Source organism: Equus quagga, chromosome 10 (assembly GCF_021613505.1).
Source record: "Equus quagga isolate Etosha38 chromosome 10, UCLA_HA_Equagga_1.0, whole genome shotgun sequence".
NCBI classification, from domain to species: Eukaryota; Metazoa; Chordata; class Mammalia; order Perissodactyla; family Equidae; genus Equus; species Equus quagga.
In genome coordinates, this window is record NC_060276.1 from 29,123,497 (window position 1) to 29,148,393 (window position 24,897).

The following is a 24,897-nucleotide window of genomic DNA, read 5'->3' on the forward strand; positions in this document are numbered from 1 at the left end:
GAAGTTAAGATCTGTGCAAATTTAGAAAATTTACCTAATCTTGAAAATATTTAAAAACTAAAAGCCTTACAAAACTAATTTGCAACTGATTATTGAACACTTAACCCTTCCATGTTGCCACAGTCACAAAGTATGTACAAATTCATGTTTAAGATGCATATATTCATTTTGCTTCCTGCTCATAAAATTAAGTGATAGCGAGGGTAACATCATTTATTGAAATACTAAGATATTACCTATAAAAAAGTTTATTACTTTCAATGAAATAGAATGCTTCTTATAAACTACAGGTTAAATTCAGATGATTACAAATAAACTAAATATTCAGTTGAAATGTTCTATTCACTTACCTTCATCTCTAACACTTTTAACCTTATTCACAGCACGTTCACCATATTCCTCAGCAAGGTGCTTTGCTCTCTTTACTGATTTTCCTAGGAACTTCTTTAGTTGAGTCCTTATCAAAAGTACAAAAAACCAAAATTATTTCTTATTAACTCAACTAACTGCAAAAGTCCAACAATTCAGGGGCCAGCCCAGTGGCGCCGTGGTTACGTTCCACTTTGGCAGCCCGGGATTCGCCAGTTCGGATCCCGGGTGCAGACATGGCACCGCTTGGCATGCCATGCTGTGGTAGGCGTCCCACATATAAAGTAGATGAAGGTGGGCACGATGTTAGCTCAGGGCCAGTCCTCCTCAGCAAAAAGAGGAGGATTGGCGGCAGATGTTAGCTCAGGGATAATCTTCCTCAAAAAAAGAAAAAAAGTTCAACAATTCATAGATAATCTCATTAGCTGTGACTGGTAAAGTGTATTATTTTGAAATAACTCCTTTTTTACATAAATAGTAGATCTTTGAGTTTCTCAATCCCTTGTTCTATGGAATAAATATATTCAAGTCAATATGATAACAAAGGAAACACAGCACGTCCCCCCAGTGTACAATACCATGTACTCCAGAGCACTGCTTTTCAATGGTGAAAAATAATCAGCTGGCGGCAATGGGGTGGGAGGGAGTGTTTACAGTGCAGATAGCTGGGCCCCATCCACAGATCATCCAATTTAGAGGGTCTAGGGTGAGGCCATGAGTTTGCAATGAGTAACTGCTTTGAGAAGACTGCTTTAGAGAGTCATCTTCAAAAATACATTTACCAATAAAAAGAAACTGTAGAGAGGTATTTACTTACAAAATAGAATGCTTTGGTAGCCTAAGATGGCCCCTGTCCCTTCTCTTTCAGTTTGGGTTATTTGCGTGCAATACAGTTAGGCTGAGCTTTCCCAGTAGGTATTCCCAAATATAATGTAATGCAAGTATGCACCTCAAACTTTCATAAATAGAACTTACTTATTGCTTTTTCAATTATCTAAGTCTCAAATCTCATATATTAAGATTTTAAAATACAAAGCACAGTACACGATATTTAAAATGAAAACAAAATTTAAAATCAGGGGGAAATTTTCACCAATTCATGGGAGCTCATGAGATTAAGGATAGTATTTGAAAAAGTTGCTAAACTATATATACAAAGATGTCCACTGCTGCATTGTTTAGAATAGGAAAAAGTATAGATCAACTGAATTTTCATTAACAAAAGAATGGATAAATAACTGATGACATATCTTGACAAATGGAGTACAATAAAATAAATGAGGCAAACCTCAGTTCTCTAAATGTGCTAAGCTTAGTCACCTCAGGGCCTTTGCACATGTGGTTATTTCTGTCTGGAACACTCCTCCCCTTGCTAATTTCCATTTATCTTTTAGGTCTTGGACCAAACAGCTCTCTCTCAAAAAAGCCTCCCTTGACTCTTTAGAACAACAGGTTTTCCTCTTATACACACTCACAGCACCCCACACATTTCTTTTATAGTAATTACTATAAATGTAGTTAGATTTATCTTGGTAATTACACGTTTAGTGTCTGTTTCTCCGATTTAAGTGGAAGCTCTATGGGGGCAGAGACTGTGACTGTCTTCTTAACTATTGTATCTGCAGCATCTAACTCCCATATCTGATTGACAGAAAGACTCCAATATATTTACTATTACTATCGGTACTGATATGAAAAGATGTCCATTACATATTAGATATTTAAAAAAAACAAGTTGATTCCAATGCAAGGAAAACATTTTCTTTCTTGTATGATCCCAAAATACGTATCAGAACTTACATAAGGAATGTTAATATTTGAATTGATTTCTATACAAATAAAAATCAATAAATTTTTAACAAATAATAAAGGTAAAATGTGTTAATTTAGAGCGACAAGCTGAAAAATATTGTTTTGATAGTTTACTGCAATTGAATTTTCAATGGCTTAATTTTACAAATCAATTTTAAATATTAAATATCATCTGAACTGCAAAAAATAAATAAATAAGACCAGGCCTATAGCTCATTGAGCATTTTGTCTCATTTAAACAAACAGTGAAGAAAGAGGGAAAAAAAAAGCAAGTTGACAAACTATAGACACAGTATAATCCCACTTTTGTGAGAAAAAAAATTCTATGGAGCATATGTCTAATTATTAACACTGATTATTTCCAGGGGTGAGAGTATGAGAGACTTTCATTTTCTATTTTATGCATTTCTGTATTACTTCTGATAATGAGAAAACACAGATGATAAACCACTTTAAAAATTACTATATGGTCTCTGCTATCTGTAACTCTGAAGTTATATTTTCTGTATAACTATAGGTTTACTACTACTTTAAGCAAAAAAACAGATATTTTAATCATTTTGGATGAGAATATTTCTAAAATACATACTTTTGTGCCTTCTTCAATAGCACTTAATGTTCAATAAGTTTTTCCTTAATAAATAGGGCCAGTTACCATCTTTACTGTTCTTTAATACATGGAGGGTTTTTCAAATGAATGGCAGGTGGGTCATAATATTAGTTCCCCCTCTCAGCCTTCAAGGCAACAGGGAAGGCCCAGGGAAGCCAGAAACTTGAGCCAGTCTCTTCTGGCCACCAGCTGACTCATCGGTTTACCCCAGCATTCAGTGCAAATATTACTATGTTCTATGTGTATTGTGACATAAGAAAAAGTGGAAAGCACTGCCATATGGAATGTTGTGGTATGTATGAGTCCTTTTATCATTTTTCTGATTCCTCTCTTGCAAGCAAAATATCACCTGACAGTTTCATGTATTGACTTACATAGTTTGCTGCTTCTATTTTGCTGTGAGCTCAGACACCAGATGACTAGATTTTTAAAAAATTATGTAAGAACTATGTATAATGGCTTTGAATAAAGCTGAAGAGCTTTTCTTTTAGAAAAATGATGAGCTTTAATGCATGGAGTAACATCTCTCCTGGATGTTTATCTGTCTCATGAATAATTCCTAATTCTCTGATTCCTGATAATGGCATCGCTAGACAGTTAGGCTCCAGACATCTGAGGTGTTATCATATGCCTGCATTATGGATACACCTTTTCTAAGAATTCTCCACGCTTTCTTTGATACACTTTCCACACTAGGAAAAGATCACATTATAGCAGCAAATTCGCTTTGGGCCTTAGACAAAATTATTGCCAATTAAGTGACTTATGTAGAATAAAGCAAAATCTATATGCTCACCATTGTGCTAGATGTCTGGAGGGGAAACAGAAGGATGGTACGACCACAATCCTTTTGCAACATATAGTTTAGTTGTTTAACATTTATCTCGGTTTTTTTTAAATCAAAAACCAGTTTAAGATAATATAAAATAAAGGGCAAACGTAAATTATATAGACTATAGGTGTCACTGAAATTGAGGAAAGGAAGAAATTTGCTGTGAACTGGAGTGGTCAGGAAGATCTCAAGTAGCTGGGTTTGGAAAGATAAACAGAATTGGCAGAGATGAAGAGAAAGGGAAAAGGCAACTTTGAGGACAATCATGTTCTTCTACTAACACTCTTGGTACCTACCATCAGAAATAATACAGGCAGGATGCAAAATTTATCGGCCATTTACTATACATCAGATGCTATAAAAATGACCAACACAGCCTCAATGAACTGGGTTAGAGGCAGGCAGTGGTGGTGGTGGACGGACACATAAACTGGAAAGAGCATAGATTTAAAATAGTATGGTAGTTGTCATATTTTTTAATAAAAATTTGAAATGAAGAAAAGGGATGCAGTGTAACTCACGTTTTCTGTTTTAACCTTCCACCATCAGTATCTGTTGGCTGAGACTGTAACTTCTCTTCATCATCTGACTGTGCTGCATCATTACTACAAGAAGGGGAAGAAGTCACTTTAAAAGAAGTCATTTCCCCTACACTTCTCAAAAATCTCTATGTAAACTTATTATATAATTAGCTAATCAGAATAAGAAAAAAGTATGTTAACATGCTTTATAGAAATCTAACTTAAATGATGACTGAGAATTTAAAGATGTGACAAATCAAAGAATAGAATCTTTAAGCAAGCTACAATGTACAAAATTTAGGAACTTATGAAAAAACCTACTACAAACAAGGCTTTTTGCTGGGCAAAACGTGCGAAACAGAAATGACAAATTAACTTGTAAATATCTTCCTCCTCACTCATCAGGCACATCATTTATTAAATTTTAAAAAGCTTTGCTTTCACAGAAATTATTCCTTAGATCTACGTACATCTCACAGTAAAGACCATCACCTGACTCTAAAGCCATTTCCTGACCCTACAAAGACAATGCAATTATTTATAAAATTTCTGATTCTTAAAGCAAGATTTCAGAAGACCAGGTATTCATTCCACATAGCTTTTTAGCCTGAACATGTTTTAATACTGTCTCTAGTATAATATAAATCATTTTAAAAGAAGGAACAAAATACTATAGGATTTAAGATACATACTATTTTTCCCGAGTAATTGTAGTCTTAAGAGAGAACAAAGTTTAAGAATACATACATAAACTCTGTTTTAATCCCAAATTAAAAAAAAAAAAGACAACGAAATCAAATTAGGAACTGTCATAGTTCACAAACAGAGAAATCTTTACCACTCTGAAATACTACAAATGATAAATAATAACATTAGGCCATACCTTACATATTCCTTAGTCCTTCTCATGATGTGTAGAGTGAGAGGATTAATACCTGTTGGCAGTTTCTCTTCCGCAAGACTCAAAGGTATTTCTTCTCCAGTATCCAGGTTCTTAATCATTACACTGGCTAAAATTTCCTGAAGTAAAAAATAACACCAAGAGGACCTATAATTTAATTATCTTTCTGAGGCTACAAAATCCTCAAACATTTAAGCTAACGACCTTCTAGATACATTCAGTCCTGTGTACAATAATTTTTAACATTTTTAGTGAGACAAAATTCACAAACTGCAAAATGCACTCATTTAAGGTGTATAATTCAATGGTTTTGAGTACATTCACAGAGCTGTGCAACCATCACCATTATCTAAGTGTGGAACATTTCCACTACCCCAAAAAGAAACCCCATCCCCATTAGCTGTCATATCTCATTCCCCTCTTCTCCCAGCCCCTGGCAACCAGTCATCTACTTTCTGTTTCTACGGATTTGCCTATTCCGGACATTTCATATGAATTAAATCATATAGCATGTGGTCTTTGTGACTGGTTTCTTTCACTTAGCAAGATGTTTTCAAGGTTCATTCACACTGCAGCAAGTATCAGAACTTCATTCCTTTTAATTGCCAAAAAACAGTGCACGTGGATGGATATACCACATTTTATTTATCCATTCATCAGCAATGGATGTTTGTTGTTTCCACACTTTGGCTATTATGGACAACTCTGTACATTTTTGGTGTGGACATACATTTTCATTTCTCTTTGGTGTATCCATTGGAATGGAATTGCTGGGTCATGGTAACTCAATGTTCAATATTTTGAGAAACTGCCAAACTGTTTTCCAAAGAACAATATTTTTAAACGTGATGTTTAAAATAAATGAAAACGAAGATTTTGCTACAAAACTTCCTTCTGAATAATTTGGCCAATAGATATATATTAAATTTTAATGGTAAGAAGCACTGAGTTTGCATATACTATATATCATCTATCTACAACATCAAGTTCTTTTTAAGCCTACTTTCTATATAACATAGGTCTTGCTTTCAATACATTTATTCCACTATATAATTGTGTGCAAGGGTAAGTTTAAGTCAGAACTGCAAACTCCAGCATATTAAAAAAACAAAAAGTAAGACAATCTTCAATTTCCATTTTTTCTTCTACATCATGATTATTTTTGCCTAACAGCAATAAACTTAAAAAGATTTTTTAATCATAGTAAAATATACTTAATATAAAATTTACCATTTTAACAATTTTTAATTGTATAGTTCAGTGGCATTACATCCACACTGCCATGCAACCATCACCATCATTCATCTCCAGAACTTTTCCATCTTCCCATTATAATTTTTATATTTTGTTTTTAAGAACAAAAGAAATCTAATTGTACCTCATCAGTAAGCTCTCTCCCAGAGTTGGATCTAGGTCTCTGAGGGCCCATCACTTCACCTGCTATTGTCTGCCCATCAGGTCCTTTTCCATTTTCCTGAAATTATAATTTTATAAACAGAAAGTAGACTGAGTCAATTTCTGTAAATATTTAATTATTCATTACCACACATAGTTCTAAAGAATTCCATAATTCAGATAATGGAGCCTACTGAAAATTTAAATGGAACACTCCATTTCAGTTCTTTATTACTCCCAGCATGTTTAAAAACATTGGGACCAAAACTACTGCTGCCCATGAAATAATATATTAGTAGTTTTGAAAGCAAATAAATGTTCTGTTTGAACCTGGCCCAAAAGCAATTCTCCACTAGGAGAATGCCAGCCCTAAGACTGCCATTAATCAGGGCTGTACGTGTGCATATCTCGAAAACAGGGGTTAGACAACTTTTTTTGTAAACAGCCAGATAGCAAGTATGTTAGGCTTTTTGCTTCACATATAGTGTCTGTCGCATACTCTGTTTTTTTTTTTTTTTTTTTAACAACTCTTTAAACATGTAAAGACCATTCTTAGCTTGGGGATGCTAAAAAACAGGTCACTGCCAACCTCTGCTCTAAGGCTGCTGTAAGACTATAGTGTCTTATCTCCCAGTATGCTAACCTACCCCAACCACAGCTATCACATAAGTAATCCTTGAGTTCCAGAATTTGGCTATGGTAAAAATTCATATTGTCAAGTCCTATCTATTACCTCATATATAGATATATAGCTTAGTGTATGAAGTCTTTTCATGATTAGGAAAAGGAAATTATAAAAAGTAAAAGTCCCCAATTTTGACCAATATAGGTCAGGTTAACAAAGACTGTAGCTGATGTTTATTAATATCAATAATATTACAAATAGCAGCATCTGTTGTTTTTTGAATGGCGACTACATGCCAGGTACTTGGCATACTTTAGCTCATTTCATCCTTGTAAGAAAGCTTCAAGGCAGGTTTCCCCCCCATTTTAGCAATGGGGCATCTGAGACTCAGATGTTATAACTTGCTAGATTCGCCCAGCTACTTAGTAGCAGAGCTGAACAAGGGATGTAAGCAGGCCAGGTTTTGGGAACAAGGAAATATTTGGCTTGCAGAAGAAAGGTTTGACAATCAACAAACCAGCCAGTTGCAGAAAGCTGATAAAGCCTATATCAAATATAACACAAATTCACCAACCTGGGCAGTAACTATCTTATCTCCACTGGTAGCACTTGCCAAATCAAGAGAAGGCTGAGAATCCTTGACTGTACTCTCTGAAGCCATGTTCGCAGTTAGGAGAGTTTCAGATGTAATATTCTCTTTGGGTACTGCAATAATAATAATAATAATAACTAATATTTATATAGAATCTTATAGATAGCTTGAAAAGTGCTTTAACCCCTATTTGTCTGATTCTTATAACAATCCTGTAAGGAAAGTAGTTTTATTACTCTCATTTTATATATGGGGAGACCAGTATTCAAACAAGTTATTTAAATTCCTCAAGGCTATACAACTTATACATTAAAAGATCTAAGACTTGAATTCAAATCTTAGGTCTCCAAATCCTGTGTTCTTTTCACCACCCCACGCTGGTTCTCCAATGACAACAGATTTGAAAGTCTGAAGTCAGCTGAAATGTTCAATTATAGTAATGTAACATCACCAATGTACATGTTTCACTTTTTATTACTAAAATAATAATTTTTATACTTCAGTCACCAACATGGTTGTACACAGCATCAACTCAACAAAACCAGAAAGGTAAACAGTTTCAATTCAAAAATCTCCCCACAAAAATAGTTATTTCTCAATTAATACTTGCCATCTAGATCAGGCGTTTTAAGAGCCTCGAACTCCAATTCGCTTTTCTTTTTTCTTGGTGGTGGTGCAGGTCGAGATGGAGGTGGGGGTCTAGGAGGCGGGAAATTAGTTGGAGGGGGTGGGCGCGCTGGAACAGGCTTCTTTGTACTAGCCACTATGTCAGGCTCTGGAGTAAGTTGCCTTGGGGGTTTGGCAGGAGCCACTTCTTCCACGGCAGCAAAATCTTTAGTAGGTAAGGAGTTTGAGGATGCAGGTTCTAGAACATCACTTCCTTTGACTTCCATGGCTTCTTTGTTCAATACTTCTGTTTCAGTTTCAGGCACATTAACATTAAGCTGCTCAGCTGAACTTATTTCAGTTACCTTAGCGGTTTCATCTACTGGCTTCTCACTGGTGTCATCAGAAGGAAAACTTTTTTTTGATTCTAATTCAGTTTCTTCAAATACATTCTGACTCTCTGCCCTTTTGGAATCTTCGTGTAGTACTTGATCTATGGCTAACAGTCCAGGAATATTGCTAAGATCTGTTCCTGCCACGATAGGACTTGCAGTAGCCTGATCAGAGTGTCCTTTTCCTTTGGAATCCAAAGAGTCATCTTCAAGCTGTAGTACTTTCTGACTCTCCTCAATAATACTTTCAATAATCTGATGAAAGGTTAAAAAACAGTTTTTAAAAAATAAAGCTATCTACAAGAACATTATAATAGCTAATCATTTATACAGTACTCACTATGTGCCAGACAATGTTCTTAACACTTTTTAATCTTTTTTAATCTTTTAATCTTTTCAAGAACCTTATGAGATAGCACTCTTACTATCATCATTATACGAAGCAGGGAACTAAGGCACAGAGGGATCAAGTGATTTGTCCAAGGTCACAAAGCTAGGAAGTGAAGAAGCTGGCATAAAACCAGGGAGGTTGGTCCCAGAATCCACACTCTTAACCATTATAATAGGGAATCTGTGTAAATAAGTGAATCACAAAATTTCAACCAATCCTGTAAAATAAAGTTCAAACCTAAATTTACATTCAGACTCTTCTTGTCATAGTTCACTTACATATTTAGGCCAAGTTAGTTGCAGTAACAGCTTGTTGGTTTGAGCCTAGTTAACAAAACCATGAGAATCAAAACCACCTAGAACAAGAATTCAAGTTGTTTAGCTCTGAACTCAAGCCTATGACAGGAAAAGCCAGCAGATGCAGGGAGATTAACATTCTTAAACAGACTACATCTAATGCCCCACTATTCAGATAGATGGCAGGACCTGAGAAGAGTTCAAACTCCCAGCTCCCTTTTATTTTTTATGTGTAGCTGAAAAATACAGATTGGTTTTCTACGTCTTCTACCAACACTTAGGAGAAAATCTATTTTCTACTCAGTCCTGTCATTATTAACACATTAAGTCTCCCAGCTCACTTATCTTTCCACCACACTCAACCATTCTGCTTTTTCAATTCCTTGGCCCCAGAAAGTTAACAGAATGTGTCACAGAATCATCCTGATCTGGCTTACCACAAATTCGTGCTAACTTGAAGTGGATATTACTGCTGCTCAATAATAGTCATCCCTTGCTTCCCAACATATTCCATATATTAATTTTTCTCAAGCTTCAAATTTTTACCCTAGACTTACTTGACTATTACCAGAGTAATATCAACTAGAGTCCACTTAATTTGTCAATTAGGAGGTTACTGAGCACTGAGTATCTTAGTGATAACAGAAATCAGATTACAGTGGATTTAAGAATGAATACGAGATGAAGACATAGAGACAGCACAGTCTACATTTTCAAAAAGTTTGGCTACAAATGAAAGAGGCTACAACAAAGTGACCCAGCATTTTTATAAGCTGCGGGGAAGGAGCCAAGGGAAAGGAAGACACAGTTCTGGAGAAGAAAGGAAAGAGGGTCTACTGTGCATTAGACCCAGCACACACATTTTCTACCTAATCATCACACAGGCCTTGTGAGGTAGCTAGACTCTCTCTCTTCTACCAATGCAGGAATCTGAGATAAAGGCAGTAAGAATTTTGCCCAAGGTCCCACAGCTAGTAAACTACAAAATCAAAACTGAAATCCAGGTTTCTCTCAGAAATCCAGTGTTCTTTATATTATACAATGCTACTTTGGACAGGAAAAAAAAAGAATACTAAACTCTCAGCAATGACACGAAAAAGAGGTAAAAGAAGAAAACAAGCTTGCAGGTAAGAGAAGTGAGAGACAATGGGAAGGAGTGAATTCAGGCTCCTTAGCCTCTAATGCCTACGTGCAGTGGGAAACAAGGTTATCTGGTGAAAGTGAGCAGGATCCAAGTGGGCATAGTGAGCGTGAGATGAATGTAAAGGTTTGAAATAATCACTATGCATAATGGAAAGGCCTATGCCCTAAGGGGTTAAAATGAGGTTGAAAATCATGTCTTCCCTAATCCCTTATCTGAGAACAATCTCTCCCTTCTCTGAACTCCCATCATTCTTACTGTCCATTACAGTATGAACTATAATATAAATACAAGGTAGTATATGGGCTAGCTCTGTATAAACATTTTCTCCACACCAGATAATTAGTTCCTGGAAAACAAGGCTCATTTTTTCTACCTCTTGATATGCTTCCATAGCATCTATTTACAGTGCCTAGCCCTGTATGTTTTTCTAGATTCAGGGGTAGCAAGGAGGGAAAGACCAAGAGAACAGGGAGCATCAAGATCAACACAGAAATGATCATGCTAAAGCAACTATTTGCTTCACATCACCTCCCTGCTTCAAGAACCTCTTGCTTTGCCAGCCACCATAAAATAAAAACCAGATGTTTTAGTATGACATAAGAGGCATTTCCTTAATCTGGCCTTATCATTGGCTCTAGACTCATCCTCAAACATTCTGCACACTCCTCCTCTCCTTGCCTTTGGTTATGTCTTTCCCATCTCCACCTGCCCAAATCTTACCTAGTCATCACGAACCAGCTTAGATGCTACTTCCTCTATGAACTCCTCCCACTCCTACCTTGAAGCAGGAAGTAAAGTCTCCCCCTCAGTGTTCTTATAAAAGTTTGTAAGCTTATTTGAACACTTATTACATTTAGTTTTGTGTTTATTCAATTTCCTCTACTAAAATGTAAGCTACTGGGGAGAGGGATCGTATCCTGGTCAAGGGTATATCCCCACAGCCTTTATCATTAATGTGTGACATTTAATTCAACTGAAAAGGCTAGAACTTAAAAAGTGATACCTAGAGTCTAAAGAATCTATGGCCCCTAGTGTTTACTCACTATTTTTTCAGCTTCTAATCTCTCCTTAGAAGTCACCTTCTTTTACTACTAACTATAGATAGTTATCCATTTGTAATTTATCCTAAGAAAAAATTCTTAAAAAGGGAAAGAAAACTTCTAGTGGAAAAAACAGAAACATTTCAAGTTTTCCATAATAAAAATAGCTAGACACATTGAAATACATTTGCTTGATGGAAACTGATACATCAAGTGAAAACTATTGAAATTGTGTAGAAACATGAAAATCTAAAAATGGTAAGAGGAAAAGGTAGAATATAAAATTCTATCTATACTACAATTAGGGGAAAAAAAAAAGAAAAGAAAAAAAAGTATGAGAATGAGTGAGAACCAGAAGGGAATGCTGAAAAATCAAGACAGCTATTTAAGCGGAGAATTGTGGGTAATTTCCGATTAAAAAAAAAAAAATGGTACTACTCTTGTTATCTTATTTATGCTGATACACAGTCTCATTTCTTCCAAAAAGGAAATTTTTCCTTTTAAAGGAAAAAGTATAATCAATATTAAAATATATGGTTCATTACATTTCTAAATTCCATAAGGGTAGAACAACGGCTCTCCATTGGAGGCGATTTTGCCTAGCATCTCTCCCCAGACATTTGGTGATGTCTGGAGACATTTTCAGTTGTCACAATGGGGTAGGGGTTGGGGGGATCCATTGACATCTAGTGGGTAGAAGCCAGGGATGCTGGTAAACATCCTACAATGCACAGAGCAGTCTCCCCCTTTCCCTCCACAATAAAGAATTACCCAGCCCAAAGTGTCACTGTTGAGAAACTGTGGGGTAGAGAATGTGCCATCTTGTTAGTCTCTGGAAATCTACTAGCTAGAACAGTGCCCAAGGCACAGAAAACACTGAAAACTATGAACACACACCATCTTTCTCCTTGGATTTTATCCTGGTACTGTAAACTATCTATTGTCAAAATTTTTATCTTGTGCTCAGTCTCTTCTAGTAAATCAAACTCCGAAGCTTCATAGAATCAATTCTTTAAAAGCTATCAAAGGCACTATCAGAATAACGACTTCTTGTAACCTCTAACTCCTAAAGATACCAAAATTTGCTGCACTGAGCTTTTCAATACCTTTAACTCTTGGTAGTAACCTCAAGAGTAGCAATATCTTATTCTAATAAAAATACAAGCATGAAAAACAAAAACACATTACAAAAAGTTTTTCAAAATATTGTTTCAAGGATAAATTACCAATCAGTTTGATTACGAAATGACTTCTAAAAAGGCTGATGTGTCTTCAATCGCAAAATTTAACAGATTCAAGGAACATTCACTGAACATCTACCACACACAGAGTACTATACTAAAAGAATATAGAAAATTTTATGCTTTAAATATACCATATAGATATGACATCTGCTAAACTAATATTGACATTATATTTTACCAACCTTTTTAGACACATCTTGTTTCAATTCTTGTACAGGGGACTCATTTCCAAGTTTGTATGCAGTGTTCTCTGTTTCCTATTTTAAAAAGAAAAGAACAGAGACCAAACAATGACATGTTTTCTTTCAACTTCTGTTTAAAGTAGGTATAAACTAGAAAATGTAGCATTAATAAAGAAAAGGCCCATAGATGTTTGTATATGGATAGATGCTCAGAGATTTTATGCCAACTGGGACGAGAGTTGCATAAGAAGGTTACCAATCAGCAATTTACTATTTTTCTCCTGCAATAGGGTATTTTCCTTTAAATGTACCCAACTTTTTTTTTTTTTTTTTTTGGTGAGGAAGACTGGGCCTGAGCTAACATCTGTTGCTAACCTTCTTCATTTTTGCTTGAGGCAGACTGTCACTGAGCTAACATCTGTGGCAATCTTCCTCTATTTTTTGTATGTGGGATGCTGCCACAGCATGACTTGATGAGTGGTGTGTAGGTCCACACCTTGGGTCCAAACCTGTAAACCTCTGAAGTGGAGCACAAACTTAACCACTAGGCCACCAGGCCAGCCCCCAAATGTGCCCAACTCTTTAACATCAAAAAACTGTAAAGGAAGATAAGAACTACTAAGTACCTTCGTAGCTTAAAAAGATTAAGGAGTTAAGCAAAGGGTTGAATGAGAACTGTTATTTTTCCCAAAGTATTGTTCCATAAATATGCATAAATATAAAAGTACATAACACAGAAAACCACATTCAGAGAATAATTTTCTTAAAAACTCTGCATGCCTTAGATAAAAGGAATGAAGAGTTAATCAGAAGTTAAATGAAGTCCTCAAAACAGTCACAGATGAAAAAATTAAACCCACCAAAAATACATATATATCTACGTATACATTCATATACACATACGTACATATATATATATATTTGGGAGGTTAGAGAAGGTAGAAATGGATACTACATTTCTCCTGGAAAAAAATTTGGGTAAAATAAGACAATCATACATTTGCAAATCTTAATACAATATTCTCCTCCATATTAAGCTGTCCTCACATTTATAGAAGTACAGTAATTTGAATGTTACTACCAATACTGAGAAAAAACTTCATAATTCTTGGTACACATTATAGCGCTTGTTAGAAAAAGGTCGCCATAAGCATTTTTGACAGATAAGTGACCTAAGGCATGTAAGGTTGTAAGTAAGTATTCAGGAAGCGCTTATCCAAGTATCAGGATATGATCACGATAGGCTCCATGATAAAATTACTCCAGAGATTATTATAATGCCAAAGATTTAACGTGCTAGAGAAATTTCTGTAGGACTTCCAATATCTTCAAGTTGAAAATTTGTTTCATTGAATTCTTTCCAGCATTTGGGAAATACTACCAGTATTATATAGATTTTTCTACAGAAAAGTTGTTTCATGGAATTTTAAGTGTTAGGTAAAATCAAACTCTACCACAACCCATGAGGGCCTAACATGTACGGCCCCTGCCTACATCTTTGATATCTTCTCCATTTCTCACCTCCCTCTCCCTCCACAACCCCACAATTACACTCTGGCCAACTGGATGGCTCCTTACCATCCTAAGGGGCACAGCTCAAGTGTTATTACATCAGAAAAGCCTTCTCTGACCACCTTCAAATAGCCTCATCTCTTTAACTTTATATCACATTATCCTATTTTTTTTTCCTTCATGGCACTTATCACCATCTGAAACGACCTGGTTTACTTGTTTATTTTTTGTCTCTTCCTTGCCCCACTAGAATGTAAGCCCCACGAGAGCAGGGACTTTGTTCCGTCTACCATTACTTACCCAGTCCTTAAAACACTACCTGGCAAAAGTAATCATTTGCTGAATGAATGCTGAATAACGCATACTCTGGCTTTTCTTCAGTTAACACATGTATCTTAAGTTTATATGTCCTTCAATTGAATCTTGGTTTTAAACTAAAAAAAAAACTCTAATCAAAACCAATTACTAAGATAATCTTGACAAGATGAGGGAGAAAGAATACTTGAAAGCTGATGGCCATTAAGAACAGTTAGTGCACAGCAAAGAAACTGTCCGACGAGTTACGTATCCGTTAGTAGGAAAATCAGAAGCATTGTACAACATAATTCTGTGGATATTTTCCCTAAGTTAACCTAAGCAAAAATACACACTAATAATTCCTGAACCTCAATTTAACTTGTTTTAATTATGTTCTTACAAAGATCACAGATTAACATTCTTACACTGACCCAAAATGCCAAGCAGTGATCAGACTTCTATGTTATTTGGCAAAACACTCTTGGACTTTGAACTTTTGAAAGATACCGACTCCTATAAGGTAAACTTCTGTTAAGTCACAAGTTTAAAGGAGTGATATGGCACCTACCAGAAGATCTCATCTCTGGAGTAGTTAATTGGAAGATTTCTTAGTAAAACCTGACTTAGTATATATATAGTCATCTATGATTCTGTCCCAGTGTTGTCTAAGGTCCAGGTCCTTCCTCCAGCGCCTTGATCAGGCTTTGGGGATAGCAATGGAAGCCAAGCATGTGCCTGCAGACAACCAACACCAACTTAGCTAGATTTGAGACAGTCCTCATATATTATCTCCTTCTGGAGATGGACTGCCCTATTACTAAAGCATAGTAGTTACTAAATCCAGCTTCCTGTCTTCAGGCCATTTCTCTAACCCCTACAACCTTAGAGATACGCTTCCTTAAAAGGTATGGCAGATCATTCAATTTCTAGCAATGCACGCCACTGTTTCCCTCCAGCTGTGTTAAATATTAGAGAGCTGCTTGTACCCTCCTCAGAGTATTCAGTTATGAGATTTGAGCTTTTGAATTTTAATAAACACATCCAACAAAAGATAACTTGGCTTCACAAATCATTTGTACAAAAGTGATCTACACTCAAAGAAATCTTATTATCTATTAACGAACATTAAGCTAAAAATGTTAGTTATTTAAACATTTGGGTTACGTCTCGTTTTTAGTAATGAGGAAGGTCTACTCTACTAACAATGACTAAAGGGAAATTTAAAAAAATGTTTTAGAGATGTGCCCTCCACTCTTCTCGATTGGGAAGAGAGAAAATAACACATAGGAAACAATTCTTAAATAGTTGTCGTATCCATCCATCCAATCCTATCAACACCATCCGTGTCGGAGTCTCATGTCTTGACGTTCTAACTGTCTCTTAACAACTCTCTCTGTACTTAGTCTCTTTCCTCCAAACTTTCTTCCACCCTCCCACCACTTATCTTATGTTAATTCCCCAGCAAAACACCTTGGAGAGCACAGCTATAAGACATACAAAAAATTGACTTTTTAAATATGTTGCTTCAAAATTTTAAAGCCCAGAGTTCTTTTTTATTTTTTTAAAGATTTTTTTTTTCCCTTTTTCTCCCCAAAGGCCCCTGGTACATAGTTGTGTACTTTTTTTTTTTCCCAGTTGTGGGTCCTTCTAGGTGTGGCATGTGGGACGCTGCCTCAGCAAGGCTTGATGATCGGTGCTAGGTCCGTGCCCAGGATCTGAGCTGGCGAAACCCTGGGCCACTGCAGCAGAGCACGCGAACTTAACCACTCGGCCATGGGGCTGGGCCCATAAAGCCTAGAGTTCTTAACCTGACATTCAAGGTTCATGGAAACCTGGCCCCAATTTACTTGTTCAACATTCCACCACTGACACTTTACATTGGTCACCTCAGTTTTTCAATGCTCCCAGCAAATTCTATACCTTTGCACTCTCTACCTACGCAAACTTCTCCCAATTTTCAAAACCCAGCACAAGATCTACCTTCCCTCTGAAATTTTTCTCTATTTCAGGTAACAATGTTCTCATGCTTGTTCTATCTCTCCCTTCTTCCTCCAAATTCCTTGCAGCACTTAAGGTCTATTCTACTCTCTAAACATCAATACTTCATATATCATCCCTTCATATACATGTCTCTTCTGTGAGATTGTAAAATCATCAAAAATCGGGACTATATCAAACTTTCCTTTGGATTGCTTAAGACAACAATAGATACACTATTACACATAATATGCACTTAATAATCTGAGTATATCCATATCATAGAATACTACTTAGCAACAAAAAGGAATAAACCATTAATACATGCAACAACTTGGATGGCTCTCAATCCTTTGAGCCAATCTCAAAAGGTCACACACTATATGATTTCATTTATAGGACAATCTCAAACGACAAAATTTATAGAGATGAAAAACAGATTAGTGGCTGTCTGGGGTTAGGGATGATGTGGGAGTGGTAGCGGATGTGACTTTATAAAGGGGTAACACAAAGGAGATCTTTGTGGTGATGAAATAGATCTGCATCTTGACTGTGGTGGTGGTTACACAAATATACACATGTAATAAACTGACATAGAAGTATATGCTCACATTGTACCAATGTCAAATTCCTGGTTTTGATGTTGCACTGTAATTAAGACATAACCCCTGGGGAAAATGGGTGAAGGATACACAGGACTTCTCTGTACTGTCTTTGCAACTTCCGGTGAATCTATAATTATTTCAAAATAGAAGATAAAAAAGAACATCCAACTTCATATTTGTTTACCAAACATGTACATTCTCTCTCTAGTTTTATTCAAGTTAAGGGCAATCTATAATTACTGAGATAAAGTAAATTCCCACAGCCTATTAGTTATAACCTAAAGATGTCTTAGAGCCAAGTGGCTTTTAAAATCTACAAGCATAAACAGCAAGTGTCTCTGGATATGGGAATTGGGAGGTGGAGGATGACGGATGGGAGGGAAGCTACAATTGTTAACCATCTACTTTTTGCACTGAGCAAATTTTAACCATATCCATGTATTATTTTTTTTTCTGAGGAAGACTGGCACTGAGCTAACATCTGTGCCAATCCTCCTCTATTTTATGTGGGATCCTGCCACAGCGTGGCTTGATGAGCGGTTCTAAATCTGCACCCAGGATCTGAACACGCAAACCCTTGGCTGCCAAAGTAGAGCGCGCAAACTTAACCACTACGCCACCAGGCTGGCCCCTCCATGTACTATTTTTAAAAGTTGTTTTTATTAAAATATAAAAAGATTTTTATAAAATATAAGGAATAAAGAATTATGATATAACCTTTCTTAAGCATTTTTAAGAAAAAGATTATTACTATTAGCATTCAAGTCTCTTACATATCCTTCACCATTTCTATTACATTGTTTCTCCGTCAGAGATGGCTGACACCCTAAACTTTGTGTTTATCATTCCTTTGCTGTTCTTTATGGTTTTACTATGCTTGTATCTCTAAACAATATATTCTTTAATTTAGAATGCTTTTGAACTTAATATAAATGGAATCTTTTTTCTTTTTGCTAAGAAAGATTTGCCCTGAGCTAAGATGTGTTACTACTTGTCCTCCTTTTGCTTGAGGAAGATTAGCCCTGAGCTAATATCTGTGCCAATCTTCCTCTATTTTTATGTGGGTCACTGCCACAGCATGGCCGCCGTCAAGTGGTATAGGTCCATGCCCAGGAACTGAACCCAGACCGCCGAAGTGGAGCACACTGAACTTAACCACTATGCCATCAGGCGAGCCCCTTAAACGGAATCTTATGCATGTGTTTTCCGGTGACTTGTATTTTTCCCCCCACTCAACACTACAGTGCTGAAATTCACCCATGTTATTATGCATAACTACTTCATTCATACCCACTACTGCAGAATATTCCATATGAATTATATACCACAATTTATCAAAGAGATCAGTATCCAATGTGTATAAACAGAAGATAGAGATACTGGAACTGAAAAAAAATAAAGCATGTTTGAGATTATGCATACACATGTACAGACATACCCACAAACATACACAAGCATAGATATATAGCATATACTCTATTTGATGGAAGTAGTTCTGTTTGGTGATATTCTTATACTTAAAATGGCTCTCATTGATATAATGTCTCAATATCAAATTCCTTTGCTTAGATATAAGTCTGGGATTGATTTTTATATATAGTGATGATACCAGTATGTGCGCCCATAAGAAGTATACAAGTGTTTTGGTTACTCCACATTATTGTCCTGCAAGTTTTACCATTTCAATTAAGACACACATACACACAATACAAGTATTTTATAGTGTTCTTTTATTCTAAAAATTATAAACCAAATAAAAGTTAGTGGAAATCTAAACAATAATTATAATCCCTTCCTTATCACACAATATTTAATTAGATATTTCTAGACTACCTAATCACACCTAGTAAGATACAACAATATTATTTAGAAAAATAAGCAATAGAAAGCAAAAGCAAGAAAATGAAGAACTACATACAAGAGAAAAATGAAGGAAAGGTGTACATGATTTGTGTAGAAACATAACTTTCAGAAAGCACAACTTACCTTTAATGTTGAAATCCCAACCTTTCCTGGAGACCTGTTCAGAAATAAAAGCAAGGAGGCGTTGAATAGTGGAGGTGAGAAGGGAAATACTTCCACACACTTATTAAAGACAAGCCCACATTTTTAAAAACATGTACATATTTTGTGATTAAAATGTCTTCTGTGCATATAGAAAATGTAGAAAACATAAAACAGTAGAGAAGAAACTTAAAATGATCCATAATCTTATCACACAGAAATTTGAGTATCTCTTGTCTTCCCATATATATATATATATACACATATATGACATACAATTCTATAAGCATCTTTGTAAATAAAAATTTGTGCTCTTCCATTATAAATTTATTTAAAATAAACTTCTCTAGAAGTAGAAGTGCAGGTCAAAAGTATACATCCTTTTCAGGATTTTCAGAAACTTTCAAATTGCCCTCCAAAACGGTTGTACCAGTTTTTTTTTTTTTGAGGAAGATTAGCCCTGAGCTAACTACTGCCAATTCTCCTCTTTTTGCTGAGGAAGACTGGCCCTGAGCTAACATCCATGCCCATCTTCCTCTACTTTATATGTGGGACGCCTACCACAACATGGCTTTTGCCAAGCGGTGCTGTGTCGGCACACAGGATCCGAACTGGTGAACCCTAGCCTGCCAAGAAGCGGAACATGCGAACTTAACTGCTGCACCACCGGGCCGGCCCCTAGATACAGTAATTTTAAAAAGTAACTTCACCAGTGATTTTCACCTCCCCACCCTCCATTTTTCTTCAAATAGGAACAGTTTGATATCTGCTTTAAAGCATAAGGGAGAGACACACTCTTATAGCCACTTATTATATCTCAGGGTTATGCAGTAAGAAACACTTTTTTTTTAATATATCTTTTTTTTAAGAATGAATTCTTTTATTTATTTATTTATTTTCCTACCCAAAGCCCCCAAACATAGTTGTAGGTCATTCTAGTTCTTCTGTGTGAGATGCTGCCACAGCATGGGTTGATAAGCAGTGTGTAGGTCCACACCCAGGATCTGAACCAGGAAACCCTGGGCCACCAAAGTGGAGCACACAAACTTAACCGCTCAGCCATGGGGCCGGCCCCAGAAACACTTTTAAATAATTAATATTGCTGAGAGATTGTGACTTTCCCCAAAGTCACATATTTTGAGGCAGAACCAAGAAAAGCATGGAGTCCTGCAACCATGCTCTTTATATGCCAAATTGAGTGATCCATATTTGGCATAAGAATCCTTGACCTCTAATCAAAACTTAGTGTGATAAAAAAGAATTACTTTTGCCACTTATTAGAAAATCAACCCCTTTCTTCAATAAACATTTATGGACTAGTTACTACATGTCAGGGACTATAGATATGAAGATGAATAGGACACAATTCTACTTCAGAGGGTTTTTAAACCCTGTTTAAAAAACAAAAAAGGAAGCTGTATAAAATAGTGCCCACCTATTTAATTGCAGTGCCTAGACAATATAATTTCATGTTAACAGAGGACAATTTCCAGAAATGAAAATTTTTATATCCCCAATTATTAGCTTCCTTAGCAAACCTCTCCTACTATGTAACAAAATTCTGTTTACCCAGAGGTGATTAGGACCAAAGCTATCCCAATTTTAAAAAAAGAAAAAAAGATTCCAAATAAAGGATTTTAAAACAATACACATGCAATCAAAACAAAAATCAAAAAAACAAAAGAAAACCTTGAAGGGGCTCAAATTTCCATGTGACACGTATTCTGAACACCAATCAGGAAAAAAAAGAAAATCACCTGCCACAGAGGCATAAAGGCAAGAGAAAATAAGATTTTAAAAAACCTTTTTTTTTTGAGGAAGATTAGCCCTAAGCTAACTGCCGCCAATCTTCCTCTTTTTGCTGAGGAAGACTGGCCCTGAGCTAACATCCGTGCCCATCTTCCTCCACTTTATATGTGGGACGCCTACCACAGCATGGCTTGCCAAGCAGTGCCATGTCGGCACCCGGGATCCGAACCGGTGAACCCCGGGCCGCTGAAGCAGAACGGGCACACTTAACCACTGCGCCACCGGGCAGGCCCCCGATTTTAAAAAAACTTAAGCCCCATATGAGGTAGCAAAGAGAGAAAAGAAAACCTGCCTTCCCCATGACCCCCACTTTGAGAAATCTGATCACGTTTTTAGCTGTCAACAAAACAGAATAGGGAGCCACATTTCTCTCCTGGATGTAAGTGCTTTCATAAAGAGCACTTTCTGGCTGTTGATTCACAGGATCTCAGTTACGGACCAATTGCTGACACACATGGAAATATTCCAAATTGGTTCTGGTGGGGCTTTACATATAGCATGCACAAACTATAAAGAGTAATTTATTACTGCCCTTTGAGAGCCAAGGGGATGTAGTGAAAAGAGCATGGGCTTTTGAGCAGATGAACCTTGCCTGAATATCATTTCTACCAGTTACCCTATGCGTGAACCTGATCAAATCATTTAATTTCTCCAAGCCATAATCTCCTTCTCTGTAAAAGGGGGTAAAACCATCTACTTCATAGGACTACTATAAGGATTAAGTGAGAGAACATGGGGCACACCCAATAAGTGGTAGTTTCTTCAGTAGCTTTGAATTGCTCCATCGAAACTCAGAAATGATGAGCTTCACGCAGTTTCTCCAAGGCACTCTGGCTGCCTATCAGTAGTGGGGAGCCTGAGATCAATTTCTGGAATACAAAAAAGATATCCTACACAGCCTGTCAAGCTCCAGCCTACTTGACAACAGGGAACATGAAAAAAGCCAGATTGCAAATGGTGCTGGGAAAACTGGACAGCCACATGCAAAAGATTGAAAATTGACCATTCTTTTTCACCACACACCAAAATAAACTCAAAATGGATCAAAGACCTAAAGATTAGGCCTGAGACAATAAGTCTTTTGGAAGAGAATATAGGCAGTACACTCTTTGACATCAGTTTCAAAAGAATCTTTTCGGACACTGTAACTCCTCAGTTGAGGGAAACAATAGAAAGAATAAACAAATGAGACTTCATCAGACTAAAGAGCTTCTTCAAGGCAAGGGAAAACAGGATTGAAACAAAAAAACAGCTCACTAATTGGGAAAAAATATTTACAAGCCACTTATCCGACAAAGGGTTAATCTCCATAATATACAAAGAACTCACACTGCTTAACAACAAAAAAACAAACAACCCGTTCAAAAAATGGGCAGAGGACAGGAACAGACATTTCTCAAAAGAAGATATGAATATGGCCAATAGACACATGAAAAGATGTTCATCATCGCTAATCATCAGGGAAATGCAAATCAAAACTACACTAAGATATCACCTTACCCCCGTTAGATTGGCAAAAACATCCAAAACCAAGAACGACAAATGTTGGAGAGGTTGTGGAGAAAGAGGAACCCTCATACACTGTTGGTGGGAATGCAAACTGGTACAGCCACTATGGAAAACAGTATGGAGATTTCTCAAAAAGTTAAAAATAGAAATACCCTATGACCCAGCCATCCCATTACTGGGTATCTATCCTAAGAACCTGATATCAGATATCTCAAGAGTCCGTTGCACCCCTATGTTCATCGCAGCATTATTTACAATAGCCAAGACGTGGAACCAGCCTACATGCCCAGAAACTGATGATTGGATAAAGAAGATGTGGTATATATACACAATGGAATACTACTCAGCCATAAAAAAAGACGAAATTGGCCCATTCACAACAACGTGGATGGACCTCGAGGGCATTATGTTAAGCGAAATAAGTCAGTCAGAGAAAGACGAACTCTATATGACTCCACTCATAGGTGGAAATTAGTATATTGAGAAGGAGATCTGATCGGTGGTTACCAGGGAAAAGGGGGGGTGGGAGGAGGGTACGGAGGGGGAAGTGGTGACTAACAAAAATGTACAACTGAAATCTCACAAGGTTGTAATCTATCATAACATTAATAAAAAAAAAAAAAAAAAAAGAAAAAAGCCAGATTATATTGAGCTGGTGATTAAAATGGGATCCTGCCTGCATTTTGTAGTGTCATTAAAAAACTAATAACAGGGGCCGGCCCTGTGGCCGAGTGGTTAAGTTCGCACACTCTGCTTTGGCGGCCCAGGGTTTTGCCAGTTCGAATCCTGGGTGCCGACATGGCACCGCTCCTCAAGCCATGCTGAGGTGGCGTCCCACATGCGACAACTAGAAGGACCCACAACTAAAAATACACAACTATGTACCAGGGGGCTTTGGGAGAAAAAGGAAAAATTTTAAAAATCTTAAAAAAAACCAAACTAATAACAGAAGACACTCACGTTTGAAACATATTTTAAATGTTGTTAAGGTCTTGGTAGGTAGTAAAACACTTCAGACCACTATAGCTTCTTCTAGTCTAATCAAGCCTAAAATTGTCTATCAGGGTAGTCTGTAAGACCAGAATTCTTTTGTGACACATTTTTTGAGTCTTTTATAGAACATTAGCATCTAGTAAAAAGTGAAAGCACATTTATAATTTGCAAAGTTGGCTAAAATGATTTGTATCATGTGCCAAGATGAAAAAAGAACAACTCATTTCACCTTAAGAAACAGTAAATTATTATTTAGTATTCCCACAGGAAGCATTCCTAATAGGGGCCTTGTAATAATACTAAAACAATGGCCATTATTTATTAAGCATGTGCCAAAAAGTGTGCTAAAAGGACTTGCTTTAGTTTCTTTAGTCCTCACAACTTTCCTATGAGTTATATTACCTTCCCTATTTTATACAACAAAAAACTGAGGCTTGGGTCAGACTAGATAATTTAAATTGCACTGCTAGTAAATAGTAGGGCCAGAATTTGACCCCAGGCAGTCTGACTTTAGGGCCGATCTCAAATATTTCCCAATATTGCCTCCTTTCCCGGTAAGGTCTTAAAAGATGATGGTTATGAAAATATTCTAATTGGTGCTATGAATGAGCACCAGTAAAGGCAATCAGCACAGCTTCTTGGGTTGAACTAAACTGATTAACTCAAAGGCTCTGAATCCTGATCTGTCTTTAACAACTACAATTAACGCCTAATTGATTTGGCACTGCTAGGGAATAAAATAATGAAATGTTCCATATATAAAATTTCCAGAGAGATGAAGCTTCTCTTTGAGTGCTAAACTTCTGAAAATAATTTAATTTTTTTTGAATTTCAAATTTCAAAAGCAGCTTGTAAATTAAGTACACTACAGGCTAAGCCTTGCCCATTTCAGTAATCCTTCCCTTGCAAATGCCTTCTTTAACAAAGGATACACAATTTTCCCTTTCTTACTGACTCAGAGTAATTAACACACTCAAATGCTACCCCATATTTTAATGGAATAATGCCCTCCGGGGACCCTAAGGTGCAGGGGATTTATTTGCCTTCACACCGCAGGACCCCAGGCTACTGTGCTTGGAATGTCTGTCTTTTACAGTTTTGTGTCTCCTTCCTTGATTTAAGTGGTCACTTTTTACAGTTGACCATGTGCCTGCCTTTAAAAGCTATATCCCCCTCCCCTTCTAATTTTTCTTCTAATTTGCATTGAGATGGGAAACCAGGTTTTTAAAAATGGAATTG

At 36.5% G+C, this 24,897-nt stretch overlaps 1 protein-coding gene across 1 annotated transcript in view; it reads right to left on the minus strand.

The window, feature by feature from the left end:
• Positions 1 to 24,897, minus strand: part of WDR44 (WD repeat domain 44) — a 71,952-nt gene that overhangs the window by 25,681 nt on the left and 21,374 nt on the right. The window contains exons 2-9 of the mRNA XM_046673893.1: positions 19,330 to 19,363; positions 12,953 to 13,027; positions 8,268 to 8,910; positions 7,640 to 7,770; positions 6,424 to 6,519; positions 5,028 to 5,164; positions 4,145 to 4,228; positions 351 to 457 (exon numbers count right to left, since the gene is read on the minus strand). Of these exons, the coding sequence (XP_046529849.1) occupies positions 351 to 457; positions 4,145 to 4,228; positions 5,028 to 5,164; positions 6,424 to 6,519; positions 7,640 to 7,770; positions 8,268 to 8,910; positions 12,953 to 13,027; positions 19,330 to 19,363 (1,307 nt within the window). The remainder of the gene's footprint in view (positions 1 to 350; positions 458 to 4,144; positions 4,229 to 5,027; positions 5,165 to 6,423; positions 6,520 to 7,639; positions 7,771 to 8,267; positions 8,911 to 12,952; positions 13,028 to 19,329; positions 19,364 to 24,897) is intronic.